General features: G+C 41.0%; 1 protein-coding gene across 1 annotated transcript in view; it reads right to left on the reverse strand.

Annotated features, from left to right (window-relative positions):
- Positions 1-7,192: 7,192 nt before the first annotated feature.
- GAD1 (glutamate decarboxylase 1) overlaps positions 7,193-23,310 on the reverse strand; it is a 45,484-nt gene continuing 29,366 nt past the window's right edge. Inside the window, exons 10-17 of the mRNA XM_033231164.1 lie at positions 23,137-23,191; positions 21,402-21,518; positions 19,842-19,906; positions 16,396-16,474; positions 15,156-15,305; positions 11,792-11,899; positions 9,440-9,529; positions 7,193-8,625 (exon numbers count right to left, since the gene is read on the reverse strand). Coding sequence (XP_033087055.1) covers positions 8,452-8,625; positions 9,440-9,529; positions 11,792-11,899; positions 15,156-15,305; positions 16,396-16,474; positions 19,842-19,906; positions 21,402-21,518; positions 23,137-23,191 — 838 coding nt within the window. The 3' untranslated portion in view covers positions 7,193-8,451. The remainder of the gene's footprint in view (positions 8,626-9,439; positions 9,530-11,791; positions 11,900-15,155; positions 15,306-16,395; positions 16,475-19,841; positions 19,907-21,401; positions 21,519-23,136; positions 23,192-23,310) is intronic.

Below are 23,310 nucleotides of genomic sequence, written 5' to 3' on the forward strand. Positions count from 1 at the left end.
ATCCAACTACAAGAGAAAATTGATAAATTCACTGTATTTATAATCAAATGATAACAAAATAATATGTGCCAAGCCTTGTAGTATATAGTTAAAGGGATGCTTGTAGGGAAATATATATTCTTTTTTTTTTTTTTTTTTTTTTTTGAGATGGAGTCTCGCTCTGTCGCCCAGGCAGGAAGAAAAGCTCAAAATTAATGATCCATGTGTACAACCTGAGAAGTTAGAAAGAGGAACAGCAGGCTGGGCATGGTGGCCCACGCCTGTAATCCCAGCACTTTGGGAGGCCGAGGTGGGCGGATCATAAGGTCAGGAGATTGAGACCATCCTGGCTAACACTGTGAAACCTCGTCTCTACTGAAAATACCAAAAAAATAAAATAAAATAAAATAAAATTAGCCGGACGTGGTGGCAGGCACTTGTAGTCCCAGCTACTCGGGAGGCTGAGGCAGGAAAATGGTGTGAACCCAGGAGGTGGAAGTTGCAGTGAGCCGAGATCACGCCACTGCACTCCAGCCTGTGTGACAGAGCGAGACTCTGTCTCAGAAAAAAAAAAGAAAAGAAAAGAAAAGAAATAGGAACAGCAGATGAAACTAAAAAAAAAAAAACAAAAAGTAGAGGGAAGGAAATAATAAAAACAAAGATAAATTAATGAAGTAAAAAACAATCATACAATTAAGAATATTGACAAAGACAAACATTTTCTGAAAAGTTTAATGAAACTGACAAACGTCTGCTAAGATAAAGCAATAATGAAAGAAGACAGAAATTAACACTTAAGAAAAAATAGAGACTGTAACTACAGATAAAAACAGATTTTAAAAATAAGAGAATATTATAGACAACTTTATGCCAATGAATCTGAAAACTTAAAGTGTATGTAAATTCCTGGAAAAATACAACTCGCAAAAACTGACTCAAGGCATTGAAAATTTAGTTTATGAATAATGCCACATTAACACATGAAGAAGAAAGACATGATCATCTCAACCAATGCAGAAAAAGTTGATGAAATTAAACATTTATTTACTATAGAAACTAAAAATAAAGATAAATGTCATTAACATGTTAAAGGGCATTGGCCGGGTGCGGTGGCTCATGCCTGTAATCCCAGCACTTTGGGAGGCCGAGACGGGCGGATCACAAGGTCAGGAGATCACGGTGAAACCCCATCTCTACTAAAAATAAAAAAACCGTGGCGAACACGGTGAAACCCCATCTCTACTAAAAATACAAAAAACTAGCCGGGCGAGGTGGCGGGCGCCTGTAGTCCCAGCTACTTGGGAGGCTGAGGCAGGAGAATGGTGTAAACCCGGGAGGCAGACTTTGCAGTGAGCTGAGACCCGGCCACTGCACTCCAGCCTGGGCGACAGAGCAAGACTCTGTCTCAAAAAAAAAAAAAAAATAAAAATAAAGGGCATCTACAAAAAAACTAAAGGAAATGTGAAATCAAATGATGACTGTGTGAAAGCATTCCCTCTAATATCAGGAATCAGGTAAGGATGTCTGCTACTAACAATTCTTTTGAACACTGTACTGGATATCCTGGACTGTTTAGTATATCAAGGAAAAGCAAAATAAAAGACATAAGAATCAGAAATGAATAAGCAAAATTGCCATTATTCATAGATGGTATATTTGTCTGTTTGGAAAGCATTAAAGAAACAAATTATTTGCGTTTCAGCAAGTTTTCTGGATATAAAATCATCAACCGAAAGGCAATTACATTTGTTTTTTGTTGTTGTTCTTTTTAATTGCTTTCCTTCTTTTTTCTTAAAAAAATTCCTCATTGGAAGGAAATTATATTCTATACACCAGAAACAGTTAGAAAATGTAATTTTTAAGAGATGCCATTAAAAATAACAACAATATAAAGCACCCAGGAATAAATCTATCAAAAGTTTTGCATGGTTGGGGTGAGGTGGCACACACCTGTAATCTCAGCACTTTGGGAGGCTAAGGCAGGCAGATTTCTTGAGCTCAGGAGTTTGAGACTAGGCTGGGTGACATAGCGAAACACCATCTCTACCAAAATACAAAACGTTAGCTGGGCATGGTGGCGTGTGCCTGTAGTCCCAGCTACTTGGGAGGCTGTGGTGGTAGAATCACTTGAGCCCAGGAGGTCGAGGCTGCATTGAGCTGAGATCATGCCACTGCACTCCAGCCTGGGTGACAGAGTGAGACCCCATCTCAAAGATAAAAAAAAAAAAAGTTGTCCATGACTGTTGTGAAACTTTATTGAACTACATTAAAGATGACCTAGGTAAGTGGAAGTATATACTATACTTACGGCGACGATATTCAATATTAAAAAGATGTTAGTGTTGTTCAGTTGATCCACAGATTCAATGAAATTTCAATAAAAATGTCAATAGGAATTTTTTAGAAACTTGATGAATTGGTTCTAAATTCATATGGAAGATTGAGGGGCTAATAATAGCCCTTTCAGTCTCAAAAAGAACCAAACACAAAAATCAATTCAAGGTGGATTAAAGACTTAAATGTGAAAGGCATAAAACCTTAAAACTTAAAAGCCAATATATGGGAATGTCTTTATGACTTTGGGATAGGGAAGAATTTCTTAAAGAAGACATACAAGAAAAGCAGAAACAATGAAAGTAATTGATAAATTTACCACATTAAATTTAAGAACTTAGGTTTTCAGAAAAGACCATTAACTGAGTAAAAAGGGTAGCCCCGAATTAGAAGAAGACATTTGCCAAACATAATTAAAAAGAATTAGGATTTGGAATATATAAAGAATACCTAAAGAATCAAAAGAAAAAGACAAACAATTGAAAATTTGACAAAAGGCATGATTTAGGCATTTCGTAGAAGACAGAACACAAATGATTCATAATAATGTGAAAAGATGCTCAACCTCATTTGTAATCAGGGAGAGAAAAATTAAATTTATAATTAGATATTATTTCATACTGGTCAGACTGGCAAAAATCTTAGGCCAACTGATGGTGAAGTTATGGAACAGTGTGCACGGCTGCTTGAAGTGCAACTTGGTATGACCGCTCTACTCAGTAAAGTTCAATAAATACCTTGTGACCCAGCAATTTCACTTCTTGGTCTAAATCTTAGAAAAACTTTTGTACATGGACCCCGGAAAACAAGTACTAGAATGCTCATAGCAACGTTATCTCTAAAGGCAAAACTGGAAAAACTCATATATTCACCCCCAATAGAATGGATAATCCTTCTGGAGTATATTCATACACTGTAATAGCATTGCAGTTATAAAAATGAATGAATTACAGCTGGAGCCATTGTCAAAGGTGACTCTCAAAACCATGAGGCTTCTACATGAGACTGTGTTTGCAGGGTGTGCCAATGGGTTGAGTAGGCGCTGAAGTCTATTCCAGCTCCACTGGCACACGGATGCTTGGCTATCAAGGAAGGGGTTTCTTTTTTTTTTTATTTTTATTTTAAACTGCACAAGGTCTCCCTACAGGTTAGCTCTGGACAAACAAAATCATAATGTTGACTAGAAAGACAAGTCACAGAAGTATACAGATTCTGTATTATTCTGTTTACATAAGTGCAAAATCAGGTAAGACAAAACAATAAGGATGCATGTGTATATGGTGAAACTATATAGAAAAATAAGAGAATGAGTAACACAAAATTCAGAATAGTGATCACTTCTTAGGGAGTGGGGAGCACCCAATTAGGGAAGGTTCATGATGGGGTTGGAGAGTGCTAAGGTCATGATAATAATAATGTTCTATATCTTAGGCTAAGTAGTGGGTACTCAAATATAATGTCACCACCCTTTGTGCTATGCATGTATGTCTAATAAAGCCCTTCTTGGCCAGGCACAGTGGCTTATGCCTGTAATTCCAGCACTTTGGGAGGCCAAGGTGAAAGGATCACTTGAGTCCAGGAGTTTGAAACTAGCCTGGGCCCCATAACAAAACTCTGTCTCTACAAAAAATAAAAAAATCAGCTGGGCATGGTGGCATGCACCTGCAGTCCCAGTTATTTGGGAGACTGAGGTGGGAGGATTGCTTAAACCCAGGAGTTGGAGGCTGCAGTGAGTTATGATCATGCCACAGTACTCCAACCTGGGTGACAAAGCAGGACCCTGTCTCACAAAAAAAAAAAAAAAAAAAATTCAGTTATTATAGATTATCTAAGGAGGGTTTTGTTTTTGTTTCTGTTTTTTTGAGATGGTGTCTCGCTCTGTTGCTCAGGCTAGAATGCAGTGGCATGATCATGGCTCACTGCAGCCTTGACCTCTTGGGCTCAAGTAATCTTCCTACCTCAGCCTTCTGAGTAGCTGGGACCACAGGAGCTCACCACCACACTCCCAGCTAATTTTTTAATTTTTTGTAGAGGTGGGATCTCCCAGTGTTGCCCAGACTGGCCTTGAACTCCTGGACTCAAGCAGTCCTTCCACTTTGGCCTTCCAAAGTGCTGGGATCACAGATGTGAGTCACTGCATCTGGCCAGTAACTGATTTTAAATAAAAGGCATCCCAGCCAAATGTACTACTTGGAGAAGAAAGGATCCCAACCACAAGGTCAGGACAGTGTAGACTGCCAGGGGCCCAGGCCTGAGGGTCTGAGTCCTAAGTGGTTGCAGGAGGATAAACCTTTACTGCCTCCTGTGCAGTGAGCTGAGAGGACCCCAGAAGGATCCTTCAAAAGTGCTTCATGAAAAGCAAATTAAAACCACAAGATAATACTTTCAGAATGGCCAGCATGGGGGAGAAAATGACAGTACCAAGTGTCAGCAAGAATATGGAGCAACTGGAATATTTGTGCATTGCTGGTGAGAATGCAAAAATGGTACAGCCACTTTGGAAAATAGTTTAGCAGTTTCTAATAAAATTAAACATATTATTAATGTTATCTTGCAATCCTACACAAGGATTTACCCAAGTTAAATGAATCCTACATTTACCCAAGTTAAATGAAATCTATGTTCACACAAAAATCTGCACACTAATGTTTCCAGTAGCTTTATTCTAATTGCCAAAAAACTGGAAACAACAGAGATTTCCCTCTACTAAGGGATGGATAAACAGAGTATGGTACATCTATGCAAATGGAATACTATGCAGTAGTGAAAAGGAATGAACACTGATATAGAGATAACATGGATGAATTTCAACTGCACTACGTTAAGCAAAAGAAACCAGATTAAAAAAAGACTACATATTATATGATTCCATTTACATGGTGGGAAAGGCAAAAGTCTAGGGACAGAAAACAAAGCAGAGGTTGCCAAGGGCTGAGTGGGAGAGATGTTCAATACAAAGGGGGATGGGGAATTCACTGGGGTGATAGACCTGTTGTAGACCTTGATCATGATGATAGTTATTAATACATGACTGAATGGGGTTGTCAAAATCCACAGAAAACTATACACAGTACACTACAAAGAGTTTTATTGTATCTAAATTTTACCTTAATTAAAAAATTCTCATTCACTCCAGAAAATTTCTCAAGAAAAAAAAAAAAAAAAAAAAAACACCCAAAAAACAAAAACTCATGTTCCGGGGACCTTGATGCCCAATGACAATTTCATAGCCATGTAAAATTTTACCGTTTTCACTTTAACCCTTTCTCCTGCTAGGCCTGACCCTGAATGAGGAAGCACAGGAGCTAGGGAGTTAAGTAGAAAGATGAAGAAAAAAGGTGACCTCACCCACCATCAGCTTTGCTCTCCCTGCCACTGTAGGCTTGCAGCTGAAGCAGTGCCAGATCGGGGGGAGGGAGGAGAAACTCTATATCGTATAAAAGTTGAAACTTTGCTTATTACATCAAGCTGGACCCTCAGTTGCAAAAATGAGACTGTTCGTGCACCCGAGGCCAGAAAAGCTATGGGATTGGCCTAGATTCAAATGGGGGCATGGAAAAAACTCAGCTCCCAGAGGGGTTTTAAAGAAACAGTGAAAGAATAAGTTGCTTTATGATCACTCCCTATAGAGTCGTTTAATACAATGGTTACATGCAATCAGTGTGCTAATTACAAAGGACTCTTCTCTAATCCCTACTTGTGCTAAATAGGGAGCTTCTTGTATTCCAAATGAGTGAGATTGTATTAATATAGCTGAATAGAATATTGTAGAAAATGGGCTGGGCGCAGTGGCTCACGCCTGTAATCCCAGCACTTTGGGAGGTTGAGGTGGGCAGATCACAAGGTCAAGAGATTGAGACCATCCTGGCCAACATGGGGAAACCCTGGCTCTACTAAAAATACAAAAATTAGCTGGGTGTGGTGGAGCATGCCTGTAATCCCAGCTACTCAGGAGACTGAGGCTGGAGAATCGCTTGAACCAGGGAGGCAGAGGTTGCAGTGAGCCGAGATGGCGCCACTGCACTCCAGCCTGGCGACAGAGTGAGATTCCATCTCATACACACACACACACACAGAGTGAGATTCCATCACACACACACACACACACAAAGAATATTGTAGAAAATGGGTCCCATATCCTAATGATCCAGCCCCAAAATATATTTCCCTAGGAAGTGAATTGGGACCACCTACAAGCATAAAGCAGCAGGAAGTTATGCTTCTGCGATCTTCAAGGCATTCACTTAGCACAGACACCTAGTGATATAAGATGCCCACTAGAAGGAATACTTGTCTTTTGTTGAATGACTGAATGAATGTAATTCCAAGATGCAAGTAGGAAAAGGAGAAACAGGGATGGCTTTTCTTGCTCAAGGCTTGAACTGCACATTTAATTAATTATAATCATAATGATTTTATTGATTGAGACAGGGTCTCACTCTGTCACCCAGGCTGGAGTGCAGTGGCACAATTTCAGCTCACTGCAGCCTTGATCTCCCAGGCTCAAGTGATCCTTGCACCTCAGACTCCCAAGTAGCTGGGACCACAGGTGTGCATTACCACAGCCGGCTAATTTTTATATTTTTTGCAGAGACAGGGTTTCGCCATGTTGTACAGCCTGGTCTCGAACTCCTGAGCTCAAGTGATCTGCCTGCCTCAGCTTCCCAAAGTGCTAGGATTACAGGCGTGCACCACCATAATGATTTTATAGAGGAGAAGCTTCAGAGCCTGTGACAGTGGATCGAGTCTCCCTCAGCTTAATCAGGGTACTGAGCATCACCTAAAGTCAGCCAATAGAAAGCAAATGGGCTATGGGCAACCCAAGGAACTATAATTAGAAACATCTCTGTATGAAACACAAACTAGAAGAAAATTTTGCTCAAATTCTCCATGGAGAATATTTTTATTTATTTATGTTCTTCTTGCATACTCTAAAATGCACAGTGTGAATTGCCCTTCTTCAAAAACAGTTGTGAGCCTGGTCACTTTATCTGAGATCTTCAGAAGGTCTTCGGAAATGTTGCCTTAGGTTTCAGCTAAGCGAGTCACAGAGATTGGTCATCAACTACTACAAAATTACAGGAGATCTAGTTATTTTCCAACAATTACTAGAAAAGCATTGAGAACACCAGATGTATAGCCAGACAGAGAGGGTAAGAGAAGAGCAGATGCTATTTAAGTAACAGGATTTCCATATATATGACTCTATGTACAATCTTAGAATTCTTTTACAGACAGTAAAATGCTTAAATCATTATTTTAAGGGCACTCTAATATAAATACAAGTCTCACTAATTTTAATCTTTTCTCTTTGGCTCACAAATGCATGAAAATACCATAAACAGTTTTCAGAACTTACTTCATTAATATATAAATAAGATACTTTACAAATGGGAATAAAATACAAGACGCCTCTTTAACATGGTACATCTCTGAATATAAATAAGCACATATTTCATTGACCTACAATTAAACAATCATTGAAATCATGACACATAATCTCCCCCTCCTGCCACCAAGGTCAGACAACAGTAATTTACACAATCTACACAAATTAATCTCTAAAAATACAGCCATAGTACACCTGTAACAATGACTCTGCTACTATTTTCCCTTAACAGAATGCTAATGGGGAGGGTGTGACTTGTCATCTGGTGGTGTTTTTTCTCATCCATCAGCACTTCAGATGGAGAAACGCTGACAGTGAGGTCGATTCTCACCAACAGCATTTCCCTCAGCCCCTAGGACATGGCGTTTTGAAAAACGGCTTTCCTGGAGTTATTGGACAAGCTGGTTGGCAGCACGTTTAGCTCCTCGGTAACTGCTGAAGGTAAGGTGAATTCTCTTGGAGCGGGAAACATGCTGTGGTCTATTACTAAGCCACACTCACTATACATGTATATAGAGAGGTATGTATAACTGTACATATATACTCTGTTCCTAATGTGCAACTTTTTAAAAAAGAACACTATTTCCTGCTAACTAAACAAGCTTTAAGTAATGTTTTAACAATATTCTTCAAGATATTATGTTTTCCCTCAATGAAATGGCCTATGTGTTTCAGCAACATAAAGAGGTTTGTTCTGGAGTGCCGGAGGGAAAAGGCATTCCCATAAACTCATGTTCTGCGAAGGGTGATTACAGATCCTGGCCCAGTCTTTCTATCTCCTCAATGAGGAAGTCAATGTCAGACTGGGTAGCGGCTGGGTTAGAGATGACCATCCGGAAGAAGTTGGCCTTGTCCCCCTGGGGCTGGTAGCCAACCATGGTCGTGCCTGACTCCATCATCAGGGCTTTGATTTTTGGAGCCACCTTGTGATGGAAAACACAAAACAAAACTCAAGATTGATATTAATACCCTCTCTTTTTAACAATTCGACCCAACTTGCATTTTACTATTTGTGTTTACAATGACATAAAAGCAAAGAAATATTTCATATCCAGGAATCTTTGGGGGCTAATATCAAATGACCACCTGGTCACGAGTTCCCTCAGAAAGTACCGTGCAACCGAATTTTGAAAGTCAGTCATGGAACAATGATAGTAAAATAAAAAATGAAGACAAAACCAAAAAACTCTTATAGACAACACCACAAATTCGGGTTTTGCATAACTCAGAGCCCAGGATACTGCCTGGCACATAGATTGTGTTTAACAAATATTTGTTAAATGGTTGGATGAATTAAATGTTATATAAATTAAATATAATCTTAAGAACCCTGGATAAGATGTAAACTGGATATAGAAAACAGCTAGAATGAAACAGCATTACAGTTTGCTTGAACTTTAAAGGTTATTGTAACAGACACAGTTTAATCTAGAACATCCCTGGGAATATGCACATTATTCCCTTATCCTGCGTAGGGCTACTTTAATAAAGAACATCAACCAAGGACAAGGAGACAAGATGCATCCTTTCAAAGTTCCTGTGGTAACCACAGTAAGGGGGTGATGCAGGCTCAAGAGGAATATAACAAGATGGCTCTCCACCACCCCATTACTAGAAACCCACCCCATGGCTTTATTTTTTATATTTCCCCCACTAGAAAGGCACATTGGAATGAGGATGTCCTGACCAGCCAGAGAAATTGCAGAGGATTAGATGAAACAAAAAGCGAGTCTATACCTTATGTAGCTTTTCCCGTCGTTGAGGGCTGTCTGGCACACCCCTGAGGCTTTGTGGAATATACCAAAAACAGACGTTTGTGTGCTCAGGCTGCAGAGATTTTAACAGACAAACAAACAAAGAAAATTATGATAACTTGAGAGAAAACTGTTCCCAAACCAATATGCATCCTTGGTGGAAGTCTCTTAGACCAAAGAAAGAGGTTGAATGTTCATCTCAAAGGCAATGTTGGCCGGGCGCAGTGGCTCAAGCCTGTAATCCCAGCACTTTGGGAGGCCGAGACGGGCGGATCACAAGGTCAGGAGATCGAGACCATCCTGGCTAACACGGTGAAACCCCGTCTCTACTAAAAATACAAAAACTAGCCGGGCGAGGTGGCGGGCGCCTGTAGTCCCAGCTACTCGGGAGGCTGAGGCAGGAGAATGGCATAAACCCGGGAGGCGGAGCTTGCAGTGAGCTGAGATCTGGCCACTGCACTCCAGTCCGGGCGACAGAGCGAGACTCCGTCTCAAAAAAAAAAAAAAAAAGGCAATGTTACTTCCACACTAGGGAGAACAATGCCTCATTTATCCAATCATATCTAGCAAGAGAGCTGTTCCTACAACCAATTTTCTAGGTAACTAAGGTTACCAACTTTAAACATTAAAATGTTACAAATAATTACATTTGGGCAATTTTTTAAAAAAGGTATCCATCTATCCATCTTGTCATATAGAAGATACTTGAAACATAGTTTATGGATGCTGAATATTTTATTTAGTTTATTATATTGATACTGAATCTTTTCTTGATGAATCAGGACTATCATAATAAACATTAAGACTGGTTATATCAATTAATAGAGTTGCTCCTAAAAAAAAACCCAAAAGACTGGTTCTACAGCATAAGGTAAGGCCTGCTGAGATGCCTCAAACTGTTTAGTGTCCCTCCTGTAAAGATTCCGTGCTTTTTGAGTTCTGTGTATTCTTGCTGTAGTTTTAAAGTTTTCTTCCTAGTTGCTGTTTGCCATTACTGTGCCTGTCTCTAATTGATTTGAGATATCACATTTGTTGTTTTTAATCTGCTATTAAGAGTGTTTAAAGTAGTATGTAAATGATCAGAGCAATGTCATTGATTTTAAACTGCCTGGGGCTCTTTATTGTTCATTTGGTGATTCACATGTGTTCCTAGTAGTTTAGGTTGCCTGATAAATAGAATAATGTTGACTGTAGGCAGTGTTATATTATACTGGCTTATAGGTGGATTTTCTTTTATTCAACACTGGCTCCTATTCCATCTTTATTCAAGTGTGAGCTCCATTGGGTCAAAGAAAGTATCTGTTTTGTTCAATACTCTAGAATCTAGGTCCTAGCAGGAGGCCTGGCACACAGTGGATACTCAGTAAACTCTGACAGATACTTTACTGTGTGCAGTATGCACATGAACTCAGGGCAGAGACAATTTTATCTTGCTCTCCTCCTTATGAATCTATGTTAAGTAGAATCTCATTTTAGAACAAGTCTTGGAAGGTAAGAATATACCCACCCTATAAGCTTCTTGAAATGAAAACCACTTTATCTTTTTTTTTTTTTTTTTTTTGAGGCGGAGTCTCGCTCTGTCGCCCGGACTGGAGTGCAGTGGCCGGATCTCAGCTCACTGCAAGCTCCGCCTCCCGGGTTTACGCCATTCTCCTGCCTCAGCCTCCTGAGTAGCTGGGACTACAGGCGCCCGCCACCTCGCCCGGCTAGTTTTTTTGTATTTTTAGTAGAGACGGGGTTTCACCGTGTTAGCCAGGATGGTCTCGATCTCCTGACCTCGTGATCCGCCCATCTCGGCCTCCCAAAGTGCTGGGATTACAGGCTTGAGCCACCGCGCCCGGCACACTTTATCATTTTTTAAAATTTCTTTTTATAAGTTATATATTTTTTTCTTATAGAGACAGGGTCTTGCTATGTTGCCCAGGCTGGTCTTGAACTCCTGGACTCAAGCAATCTTCTTGCCTTGGCCTCCCGAAATGCTGGGATTACAGGTGTGAGCCACCATGCCCAGCCTGAAAAACACTTTGTCATAAAGGTTCAACACAAAACAATCTCAAGAATGATGAAGGATTCAGACCTGTCAAGGAAAGACGTCTTGTCTGCCCAAAGCTGGCCAAGAACAACACAGTTTTAAAAGACATAAAGGAAAAAGTCATCCCAGTGCTACCAGAAGAAAAGTTCATAGACATGGTAGGAATTAAAGAGAGGAATTAAGAGTGCATAAGAATAAAAATTTTGAAGCAGTTTCTGACAATGTGGGAAAATCCGGCTTCAGGAGCTTCCCTCAATACTTTTTCTGGAAATACTGTGTACCTGGTACATGATGATTACCTACCTCACCATCGAAAACCATCTCAAATTCTTCTCTGTTTTTAATCTTGGCATAGAGGTATTCAGCCAGTTCCAGGCATTTGTTGATCTGGTTTTCAAATCCCACTGTGCCCTGTTTTAAAGAGAAAAGTCATGTTTGTGGTTGCATTTCCTTGTGATGAGCATTTGAGAAGGCTATGCCGTCCCTGTCTATGAGAAATATACAAAAAAGTATTTTTGGAGATGGTTAGGAAGAACAATCTAATCAAATATGTACAGCTTTTTCACAGATGTGCATGGAATAAATGATGTGTGCCCGCTTCCTCTTTGAAAGGCACTCCAGTCTTTGGGTAGTTATTCTTAACTGGACTTATGCCTGATTCTGGTTTGCTTTAGGATGGTGCTACTCAAAGTGTCATCTATGAACTGAGGCCACTCCACAACTGTAACCGGTCTACAATCAAATGAGAGTAGAAATTGAGATTAAGCATAGGAAACTTTTATAGCAATTGGACAAAGGGATTTTGTCTATTGACTCTAATAAAAAATAGTGGCTTGTTCTTTGTATGTTTTTAAATTTCATTTTTCTAACGATTCATCTTTAGGGTACTGGTCCATGATAGGTGAAAAAAAAAAAAAAAAATAACTGGTTCTTCAGCATAGAAACTTCAAAAGATACTGCTGTAGAACTCATCTTCCCCAGCAGTAAGTCCTTGTGAAACATGTCCCATGCCCTCTCAGGCAGGCTACCTTCCACATAACAGTGTCATACCTTTTAGGTGACAGGCAGGCAGGCAGATGGGGAAGCCATTGGTCTCAGTATATGCCCCGAGATTGCAATAGTTACAACTATTGACAAACTGGTTGAGCATGAGTTTCAAAAGCCAGCATGGCTGATTAATAACAGCAGTATGAGGGTTGTTGAGTGGGTCGGTGTTAACAAGGAGAGCAGATGCACAAGGCTGGCTATGGATTGCTAATGGGCCTGAGCAAAGTCCAGCACTGACAAAGCATCAGCCTCTCCAGGTATTGTAACTGCTGACTGTACACCCTAGTCAGTCCACTTAGGAATGAAGCCTGTACCAGGGTCCCATTTCAGCAACCAATCACTATGGAAAAAACCTCCAGCAGATGGTTCAAGAGGTTATTGTTAGAAATGAAAAAGAAGACACAAATTACTGAAACAGGCTATGTGATCATTATATTTCAAAATGACAGAACTCCTTTTTTGTTGTTGCTATTTATGGCTTTTCTTTTTTGAGATGGGGTCTCACTCTGTTGCCCAGGCCGGAGTGCAGTAGCATGATCTCAGCTTACTGCAATCTCTGCCTCCTGGGCTCAAGTGATCCTCCCACCTCAGCCTCCTAAGTAGCTGGGACCACAGGCATGCGCCATCACACCTGACTAACTTTTGTAATTTTTGTAGAGATGGGGTCTCACTTTGTTGTCCAGATGGGTCTTGAACTCCTGAGCTCACATGATCTTTGCCTGCCTTTGCCTCCCAAAGTGCTGGGATTACGTGCATGAGCCACCGTGCCCAGCCTATGGCTATTTATATGTTTACAATTCCTATGATTACTTTGTAATAGAAATCAAATTCAGACTATTTCTATATTAAGTCAAAACAGAACTGGGTGTGGTGGCTCAAGCCTATAATCCCAGCACTTTGGGAGGCCAAGACGGGTGGATCACTTGAGGTCAGGAGTTCAAGTCTAGCCTGGCCAACATGGTGAAGCCCTGTCTCTAGCCAGGCATAGTGGCGCATGACTGTAATCTCAGCTACTTGGAAGGCTGAGGCAGGAGAATTGCTTGAATCTGGGAGATGGAGGCTGCGGGTAGCAGAGATCGTGCCTCTGAACTCTAGCCTGGGCAACAAGAACGAAACTCTGTCTCAAAAAAAAAAAAAAAAGGCCAGGCGCGGTGGCTCAAGCCTGTAATCCCAGCACTCTGGAGGCCGAGACGGGCAGATCACAAGGTCAGGAGATCGAGACCATCCTGGCTAACCCGGTGAAACCCCGTCTCTACTAAAAAAATATAAAAAACTAGCTGGGCGAGGTGGCGGGCGCTTGTAGTCCCAAGCTACTCGGGAGGCTGAGGCAGGAGAATGGCGTAAACCCGGGAGGCGGAGCTTGCAGTGAGCTGAGATCCGGCCACTGCACTCCAGCCTGGGCGACAGAGCGAGACTCCGTCTCAAAAAAAAAAAAAAAAGACAAAATGACTTACTGAGGAAAAAACGAATAATCTACCAAATTTTTCCTACAGAAGAAATATTTGACTAGAAATTTTGCTGGAAAATCTTGTTGTTTGAGTGTTAGTTAGACTCAATCTTAAACAGAAATTATTAAAATTAATTTACAATAAACAAAAACAAGGTATGTAATATAAAACTATAAACTCAAAATTTCTTTTACTTGATTGCATACAAATACTTTTGAAACAAACAGTCAAATGGTAATCCTCTCCCTCACTCATATTTTGGGAGAAATTCCAATAGTTAGCTTTTTTCCTTAGGTACAGAAATGAAACCCAAAAGATTGATGAATGCAGACACAGCATGCTACCATCTAACAGTAGGGTTTTTCACAATAAAGTATACATTTTCCAGAATAGCGTATTAAGTACAAACAATAGGAAAGGCATTATTGAAGTAGAAGTTAAAACTGTCATACATATCCCCATGATGAGAAGCCTCATAAAAGAATTCAAGGGGTCGGACGCGGTGGCTCACGCCTGTAATCCCAACACTTTGGGAGGCCGAGGCGGGTGGATCATGAGGTCAGGAGATCAAGACCATCCTGGCTAACACAGTGAAAGCCCATCTCTACTAAAAATATTTTTTAAAAAAATTAACCGGGCGTGGTGGCCGGCGCCTGTAGTCCCAGCTACTTGGGAGGCTGAGGCAGGAGAATGGTGTAAACCCGGGAGGTGGAGCTTGCAGTGAACCGAGATCCCGCCACTGCACTCCAGCCTGGGTGACAGAGCAAGACTCTGTCTCAAAAAAAAAAAAAAAAGAAAAAGAAAAAGAAAGAAAGAATTCAAGGTTCTACTCAGAATAATGCAGTAATTTTATTTTTTTTATCTCTTTCTCTACGCCTGCACTAAATAATTCCATCATCCCCAAGGATTGCTGTGGAAATCCTTATCTTGGCATAAGTTTTAGTTGTTCTAAGAAGACTTCATAATAGTTCAAATTGAGGAGACTGAACGAAAGGAGAGAGAATTTCACATAAGGAATAATTTCATTCACAAAGAAAACACAGTTAATTCAATGATCTAGATACTGATTCCACATATAGTGAATTATCTGTGATGTATCTTTGCCCCTCTTTTGCCAGCCAGTCCGTGCAAATTACGTTTCTGCTCTATTTTCTGAATTATTCCCTTCATACCTTTGCTTTCCACATCAGCCAGAACTTGAAGATATCCACGTGGCGGCCACACTGAATTGCCTTGTCCCCGGTGTCGTAGGAGACATCATACTGCTTGTCTGGCTGGAAAAGGTATCCAGCACACATCTGGTTGCATCCTTGGAGTATACCCTATCATGGAAATCAAGATGGGTGCATCTGCATTTATAGATCAGAGATGTGGGTGGCTTTAAAGCCAGGCTGGCTTGGAAGGAGAGGCGTGGGGTCATATGCAGTCTTTCTTCTGATGTCTTTATGAGGCCTTATGCTTGTTCTGATGACCTTTTCTAAAATCACTCTTGGAAAACCTGCCATCCCTTTTTCTCTGACTCTCTGATTAGAAAGTGATTTTTCTGTCTCAGATGCCATCCCTCTAAGGGGAAATGTGTGTGGGTGTCTGGGATTGTTTCAAGATTGGGAAGTGCTATGGCATTCAGGGGGCCAGGGTTAGAGATAGAAACTTCCTCAGTGGGTGGGATAGTTGCATGCTGTGAAGAATTTTTCTCTCCAAAAGCACTCTGGCAAAAGTTTTCCAACCTTTCCAGGACCTCCTATGACATGAACATGGATTCCATGTATGAGTGGACTAAAGAGGCTGTGCAGATTCTGGCTCCTACAGGCTGGAGACAGACTTTTTGGAATTCTTCTGTGTGCAGTTTTACTGGAGCAACAATGCCTTGGAGGGCAGGGTCCTATTATTAGGCATGTGAAGAAGGGAATATGAGGCTCAACCATTTATAGCAGCTTTTGGGGCAACATTCCTTATGGCCCTAAGTTGATATTTGTAGTTGTTGTTCTGTCTCATTTATTTCAGTTCTTGGGACCACACATTCATGCTATGAACTCCGAGTATGGAACTAAAAGCTCCAGTGAGTGCTTTTAGTCCTCACTGAGGACAAAACTGACTGGATGCCTCACCTAACTGCTCTCACTTTTTTTGTGCAAATATGAAGGAATACTCAATTAAATAATTCCCTTAAAGGTTCAGTTGCTGACAGACCCTGAGTACTGATCAAGGAAGAAGTGCAGTAGCCAGCAAGAGCCAAGAGAAGAAACCAGGTTAGCTGCAAGGGCAGGAAAGGACAGCAGCAGCAGTCTCTCAATGGGGCTGCCAATCTCGTGAGTCAGCCAACAAGTACTGCAAAGAGACCCCACGTGTGTCTCTTTTTGTACTTTCTAAAGAATGTATGGGCTCCAGCATAGCTTTGGAGGGACTACAGACCTTTTCTTTGACGAGAATGGCAGAGCACTGCAACAGCACACCCATCATCTTGTGAGGGTTCCAGGTGACTGAGTTGGCCCTGAAAGAAGCACATGAGACTTCAAGAAGGTGCAGGAGTCAGAAGGAGGCAACTGTTCTCTTGAGGAAAACACCACCCGTCCCAATTCAAGTCAGTAAATATTATCCATGCCTATTCTCCTGAATTGACTAATCAAGTAGTAAACAAATGTTTTGCAGGCAGTCTCGAAGCATTACATTGGAGACTGCATCTTAGAGGTAACTGCTATTAACAATAACTAACATTTATGAATAACTTATATGTCTTATTGTTTTGAGAGCTTTCAGGTATTACATCAATATGGTATCATGGTTAAGAACTCAGGTTTTGGAGCCAAACTGTCTAAGTCTGAGTCCTGGCTCTGACATTTGTTAGCTTGGGCACATTATATAACTCTTATGTGCCTCAGTTTCTGTTAAATGGGAAGTGTGTACCTCACAGAATTGAATAAAGGACAAAATAACTTAAAAAATGTAAAATGCTTATAAGAGTGCCTGACACACATAATTCTCATCACAACCCTATAATGTAGGTACAATTATTACCTCTATTTTAGATGGGGAAACTAACATGCAGAAAGGTTAAATATATTACCCAAAGTCACTGAGTTGGGAAGTGTTGGAGCCAGGATTCAAGTCCGAGGCCTCTAACTGCACAGCCATTGTTCATAACCACTCCACTAGACTGCTTCTCTCTAGGAGACACAATGGCTTCTTTCTGCCTTTCTCATTTATAGGCTGATGATGCTGACCTACCCACTTACCGGGCAGTATCAAGAGTGGTACCTAAAAGCAAGGCTCGACTGGACTAGTCTAGACTCTGACTGCCTAGCAGCATTATTTAAATGCTAAATGAGAGTGATTTTGCCAGTTTGGGCTGCAATGATAGCTTAACAAGCATGGTCTCCTAGCAACTGCATCATTCTGTCAGACATAATTAGATGGTTAAGGAGCACACTAGCTAGGGCATTACAGAAACAACTAAGTCTAATGTATGATGATTAAAACATGGGTAACTTGCTTGATTGGTTTGCAGACTCCTTCCCAAAGGCCTGGCCCATAGCTAGGTGCTGCATTTTAATACCTGTGAAGGATCTTTTCCCCTAGATAGAGCAATTGGTTCAGAATCATCCTGCCTCTGCTCTCCCTAGAGCTAAACCCTTGCTGTGAACTTTCAATCTCTTCATCCTGCTTAGGTCCTTTAGTTAAAGGACCTAACAAAATAATTTAGCGCATATGTGCGTTGTGTTTCAAGGTAAAGAGAGGAAGGTCGGAAGATCTTTTCCCTTCAGTGTATAATAAAACCTTTGTGAAAGAGACCTGTGAAAAATTCCAAGGAAAGTTAACTAAGTGCTTAGTTCACTAAAAAGCATCAGTGTGAGGTCATATTTAAATGGTAGTGAATTTAATCAAATTTCTTATTGCTATCATTTACCAAGTTGTTAAAAAATTATATTTAGGTCTCATAAAATGTCTTAAATGGTTTTCTGCATATCCTAAAGGTCTGAAGTAAGTGATTCTTTGCTGCTACAAAAGGAAAGTAATAAGACATAATATGAATTCAATTTCCTTTAGAAGACGTATGTGATTTAAAATGTTAGAAATGAAAAAGTCTAGTGTGAAATGTTTTAAGTTTTCCTAGACTCAAAGACAGAAAATTAAAATTGTCTGAGAAATCTAAAGTTAAGTTGGCCTGGCTCATCCAGAGTTCTTTTTTTTTTTTTTTTTTTTTTTTTTTTGAGACAGAGTCTCGTTCTGTCGCCCAGGCTGGAGTGCAGTGGCATGATCTCTGTTCACTGAAACCTCTGCCTCCCAGGTTCTAGTGATTCCCCAGCCTCAGCTTCCTGCGTAGCTAGAATTACAGGTGTGCACCACCACGCCTGCTAATTTTTGTATTTTTAGTAGAGACAGGATTTCACCATGTTGGCCAGGCTGGTCCTGAACTCCTGACCTCAAGTGATTTGCCCTCCTTGGCCTACCAAAGTGCGGGGATTACAGGCTACTACACCTGGCTCAAATTTTTTACATTATCCTGTGAGTTACGAGGTTGTCCACTTGACAGAGCCCGTCTCACCCACGTTGATACTGGTCTTTCAAAACTGAGACAAAAGTTTGGGGAGGCACAGTAGAGGTAACAAAAGCCAGAATCCTGGCTGTGGGAGGAGCCCTGGGCGTGCTCTCCCTGCCTGCTCCATGTTCGCCTCTCCCTCCTTAGTCTGCTTCTACCTCTCCCACCTTGCTCTAGCCCCACTGGCCTCTTTGATGATCCTCCCACTTGCCAAGAACAGTCCTGCCTCAGGGCCTTTGCACTTGCCACTTGCACTGCCTAGAATACTCTTCCTCATATCCTTGCTTCCTGTCTCCCTTTATCGCAGTATCTGCTGATGTGTTACCTCCTTAGGAAGGCCTCTGACTACCCTGTCTGAAACAGCATGCCTTGTCACTCACTGTTACCTAACCCTGTTTTATTTTTCTTTACTATGAGACAGATTAAATATTTGTTATGAACATCTAGCCTACTGGAATGTAAACTTCAGGAGGGCAAATCTCTTAGTTGATAACACTTTTCATATACTGCCTTATTTTTCTGCATTTATCAGATATGCATTTTTATTAGAAAAGCACCATAAGTGGCTGGAAGACAGGTAACTGAATATTCACATCCACCCCTACCTGGCTCATGATAGGTGCTCAGTAAATATATGCGGAATGAATCAATGAATCATTGTGACTTTGTTATGGATCAACACTTAGGAGTCAGGTCAAAATCATATTTGGCCTAGAACATCCACTGAATTTGAACAGTAAAAAAGAAAATAAGTTAGGAGCTGAGTGTCCTGCCCTTTCTGGAAGCAAGCTTAATGAGGAAGAAGAGGAAAGTGAACCAGTGGCCCTTCCTGTGCTCTTGGCAAACTCTGATGGCCTCCAATTCCCCTCACTGGTTAGTCTCTCTCTTCTCCTACCTGTGTACCTGCAATTGCTTCCTGTTATACTTATCACATTGTGTTCTAACTACTTGTTTACTTGCCTTTCTGATTGATTGATTGATTGTTATTAGAGACAGGGTCTCACTATGTTGCTCAGGCTGGTCTCGAACTCTTGGGTTCAAACAATCCTCTCACCTTAGCCTCCTAAAGTGTTGGGATTACAGACGTGAGCCACCATACCTGGCATGTCTTTCTCTCTTTCTAAATTGTGAATTCCTTCAGGACTCCTTTGACTGGGAAATCAATCATCCAATAAATGCTCAACAAATGCCTGCTGAACTAAAGTGAATTTAGATGGAAATACGATGCAGGGGATCAGGGCAAGGCGGTGCAGGCTGACATCAGAGCATGGTCTGTTTGATGTGCTGGGTGGAAAGAGGCCTGGCGAGTTCTGGCCCATACCTTTCTATGCCATTGAGTTTATGGCGGTGCTTCCTGGACATGAGCAGCCCACCTCCCCAGGCAGCCTGTGGGGACAGAGAAAGGAGAGGAAGAGGGGAGCAGTGACATTTAAGAATCTAAAACTAGTCATTTCTCACTTCTAGTAAAACATGAGCAAGAAAGTACAAGGTGAAAAACATAAGTTTCTCTGAAAAGTTCAGCCCACACTGATCGTTCAGTCAGTTGTGATTCTTCATTGCTTGTCGTTTGTTTTTCAAAGTTCCTCTGGAGTGTAGCTGCGCAAGTGATACAGCTAGGCGAGGTCTGAGCCTGAGGAGCCTGAGGTGCCTGTTCTGCCAAGACCCAAAGGTCCAATGGCCTAATAGCCCAATGTGCTGTGGAAAGCCAACACAGTGAATCCCCCTCCGGGTGGCTCTGGAAGCTGCCCAAAAAACTGAGGCCTGCTCTCTGGTTCTTCCCAGAGCAGAATTCTAACAGCTCCTGAAAAACTAAAAAAGCAGCAGTTCCTGCTGGGTTTGGAGGTCTCAACAGCTTATATAACAAGAAGACATTTTTTGTGGGTACCACGATGCATGTTTACTGAATAGTTGGGATGCCACATGATACACAGCCTTTGTTAGTCATTAGTTCAGTAGCAAGGCAGATTATCCTACTAGCCAATTGTGTGAAGTTAAATCCCTAAGAAAATGTGCAGAGAAAGAAAAAAAAAAAAAATACACCCAGTCACACATGTGAAAATGCATCTTTTGTGTTTCTGGGAAAATTTGGGATTAAGTCTCTTAGTTGACAATGCCTTTCATATACTGCCTTATTTTTCCTAAATGTAGCAGATATTCTTTTTTTTTCTTTTTCTTTTTGGGACAGAGTTTCGCTCTTTCACCCAGGCTGGAGTGACATGGCATGATCCCAGCTCACTGCAACCTCCGTCCCCAGGTTCAAGCGATTCTCCTGTCTCGGCCTCCAGAGTAGCTGGGATTATAGGCGCCCACCACCACACCTGGCTAATTTTTGTATTTTTAGTAGAGACAGGTTTTACCATGTTGGCCAGGCTGGTCTCAAACTCCTGACCTCAGGTGATCCACCTGCCTCGGCCTCCCAAAGTGCTGGCATTACGGGCGTGAGCCACAGAGCCCAGCCAGATACATTCTTTTTAAAGACATGTCATAGATGGCTGGACTGAAGGCAGGTAGCTGAGGGTTCACATTCATGGCCACATTCTGTATGTTGTATCTTCTATTTTTCACTCTGAAATCAGTTATATTTTAGTCTGTAGCCATTTGTCCCAACAAAGCTACCTGGGAAGGCAATGAGACCATATTCTAGGATGAAACACAGAAGACAGCAATCGACTAGTAAGGAACTGGATGAGTCCCAGAGGATGTTCCATGTCTGTGGTGTGTACCAGTTGTGAATGGCTGGCTAGGGTCCAGACAAGAACTGGAACTAATGTGGTGTGGAGAGAGGGCTGGCTGGGGTGTGGAGAGAAGCTTGAGGCAAATCATAGAAAAGAGCTGCCTCTACCCCCAACATGGACTGGCCTCTCTGAGTTATAGCACTTACATCTACATGCAGCCAAAGGTTGTATTTCTCACATATATCTGCAATCTCTTGTATCGGATCAAAAGCTCCATAAACAGTCGTGCCAGCAGTTGCATTGACATAAAAGGGAACATATCCCTACAAGGTAAGACAGATACAGGCTGATTAGTGTTTTTAACCTTTCTCATTTGCTGAGTTCCACAAGAAGCAGAATTGTATAACATTTATTTCTAACAGTAATTGGCAAAGCTTATGTGTTACCAGATACTACGTCTAGTAGTGTTTTGTTGGCTCATTCACTCATTCATTCATTTATTCAACAAATATTTTTTGAGTGCCATTTATGTGCCAGGCCCTGCCACAGATACTAGGACTCTGCAGTAAGCACAAGAGATAAAGAATTCTGTCATTGCGGAGTTTACATTTTAGTGGCAAGTGACAGATAATAAGCTAAATTAAATAAGCAAAATATATAGTATGTTTGATAACAATAATTTCTATGGCAAAAAATAAGGCAGGAAAGAGTAATCATAAGTGTTTGGAATGATGGTCAGGTAGTTCTAAATATCATCTGGGCATCATTCTTTTCAGAGGTTGTGTTGTTTTAAGTGTATTGATGTAATAATTATACTGAAACATTGTGGGGTTTGATTATTTAAAAAAGGTCTATACACTGTGAAAGCTGATACATTCATTAACAGTGGACATGGTGAAATGTTGACATAAACAAAAAATAAATGAAGGAGTAGAGTAATAGATCTAAGACAAGTTTGGGGAAATCTGTGAATCTTAAGCTTTTCTTTTTTGCTGAGACAGGTTCTTGTTCTGTCACCTAGGCTGGAGTGCATTGGCATGATCATGGCTCATTTCAGCCTCTACCTCTCCAACTCAAGCAATCCTCCCACCTCACCCTTCTGAGTGGCTGGGACTATAGGCGTGCACCACCACACCTGACTATTTAAAAAATTTTTTTGTAGAGATGTGGGTCACCCTATGTTGCCCAGGCTGGTCTTGAATTACTAGGCTCAAGGGATACTCCTGCCTCAGCCTCCCAAAGTGCTGGGATTACAGATGTGACCCCCTATGCCAGCCCTGTCTCTTAGGCTTTTGTGAAGCTCAGCTCCACCTCTGCTCCTTGCTCAGCCTTTACAACACTTAAACCCACCTCCTGTGCCAAGACCCCAGTAAATAACTACAATTAGAGAAGGAGGTATAAGAATGTAACCGAAACAACCATGTGTTGGTAAGTGGCCTGACAGCTACCTGGCACTGACTTGTGGATACATCTGTTCTATGAGTTTTTTGTTTAATAGAGTTTGTTGAGGCTGGATTTGCCAAGTACCATGGGCCATCTGCCAGGGCATGGAAGCACTTTGCTAAACAGAATCCTAAGCTAAAATGGCATTTGTTAAAATGAGATAATACCCAACAAGTAGTAAGTAAAAAGTTCAATTAGGCTATATCTTCATGATGCTCAGGGAGTTGATTTATTGAAGAACATCAAACCAATCACTTGGCACCATGACGACAGGACAAATAGTTTAATGACTGAATTTTTCATTGTTTAAAAAATCCCTGATATTGTGTAGACACAGCTTTACAACCAAATCACTTTACAAGTTGGAAATAAGCAAATACCTAAGAATATAATTTTAGAAGCACAAGAAAATTGTCTCATATTATCAAGGACTTTTTTGTCTAGAGCAGAAAGAAGGTATTTTTAAACTGGAGTTTAGATGCACCACAGAGCACATACCTTCTGTTTGGCTTCAAGAATTTTTGCCTCAAAATCAGCTGGAATTATTTTCCCCCTATAATTATTGGAAAAGGAGGGAAATTAAAATGAAGAATCAATGAGATTGCACATGAAAAAAACTTTAGCAGCAGCAAAAAGCAATTTAATCGGATATTTTCAACAGACCATTAGCAG

This window comes from Trachypithecus francoisi, unplaced genomic scaffold (genome assembly GCF_009764315.1).
Source record: "Trachypithecus francoisi isolate TF-2019V2 unplaced genomic scaffold, Tfra_2.0 Lachesis_group13, whole genome shotgun sequence".
NCBI classification, from domain to species: domain Eukaryota; kingdom Metazoa; phylum Chordata; class Mammalia; order Primates; family Cercopithecidae; genus Trachypithecus; species Trachypithecus francoisi.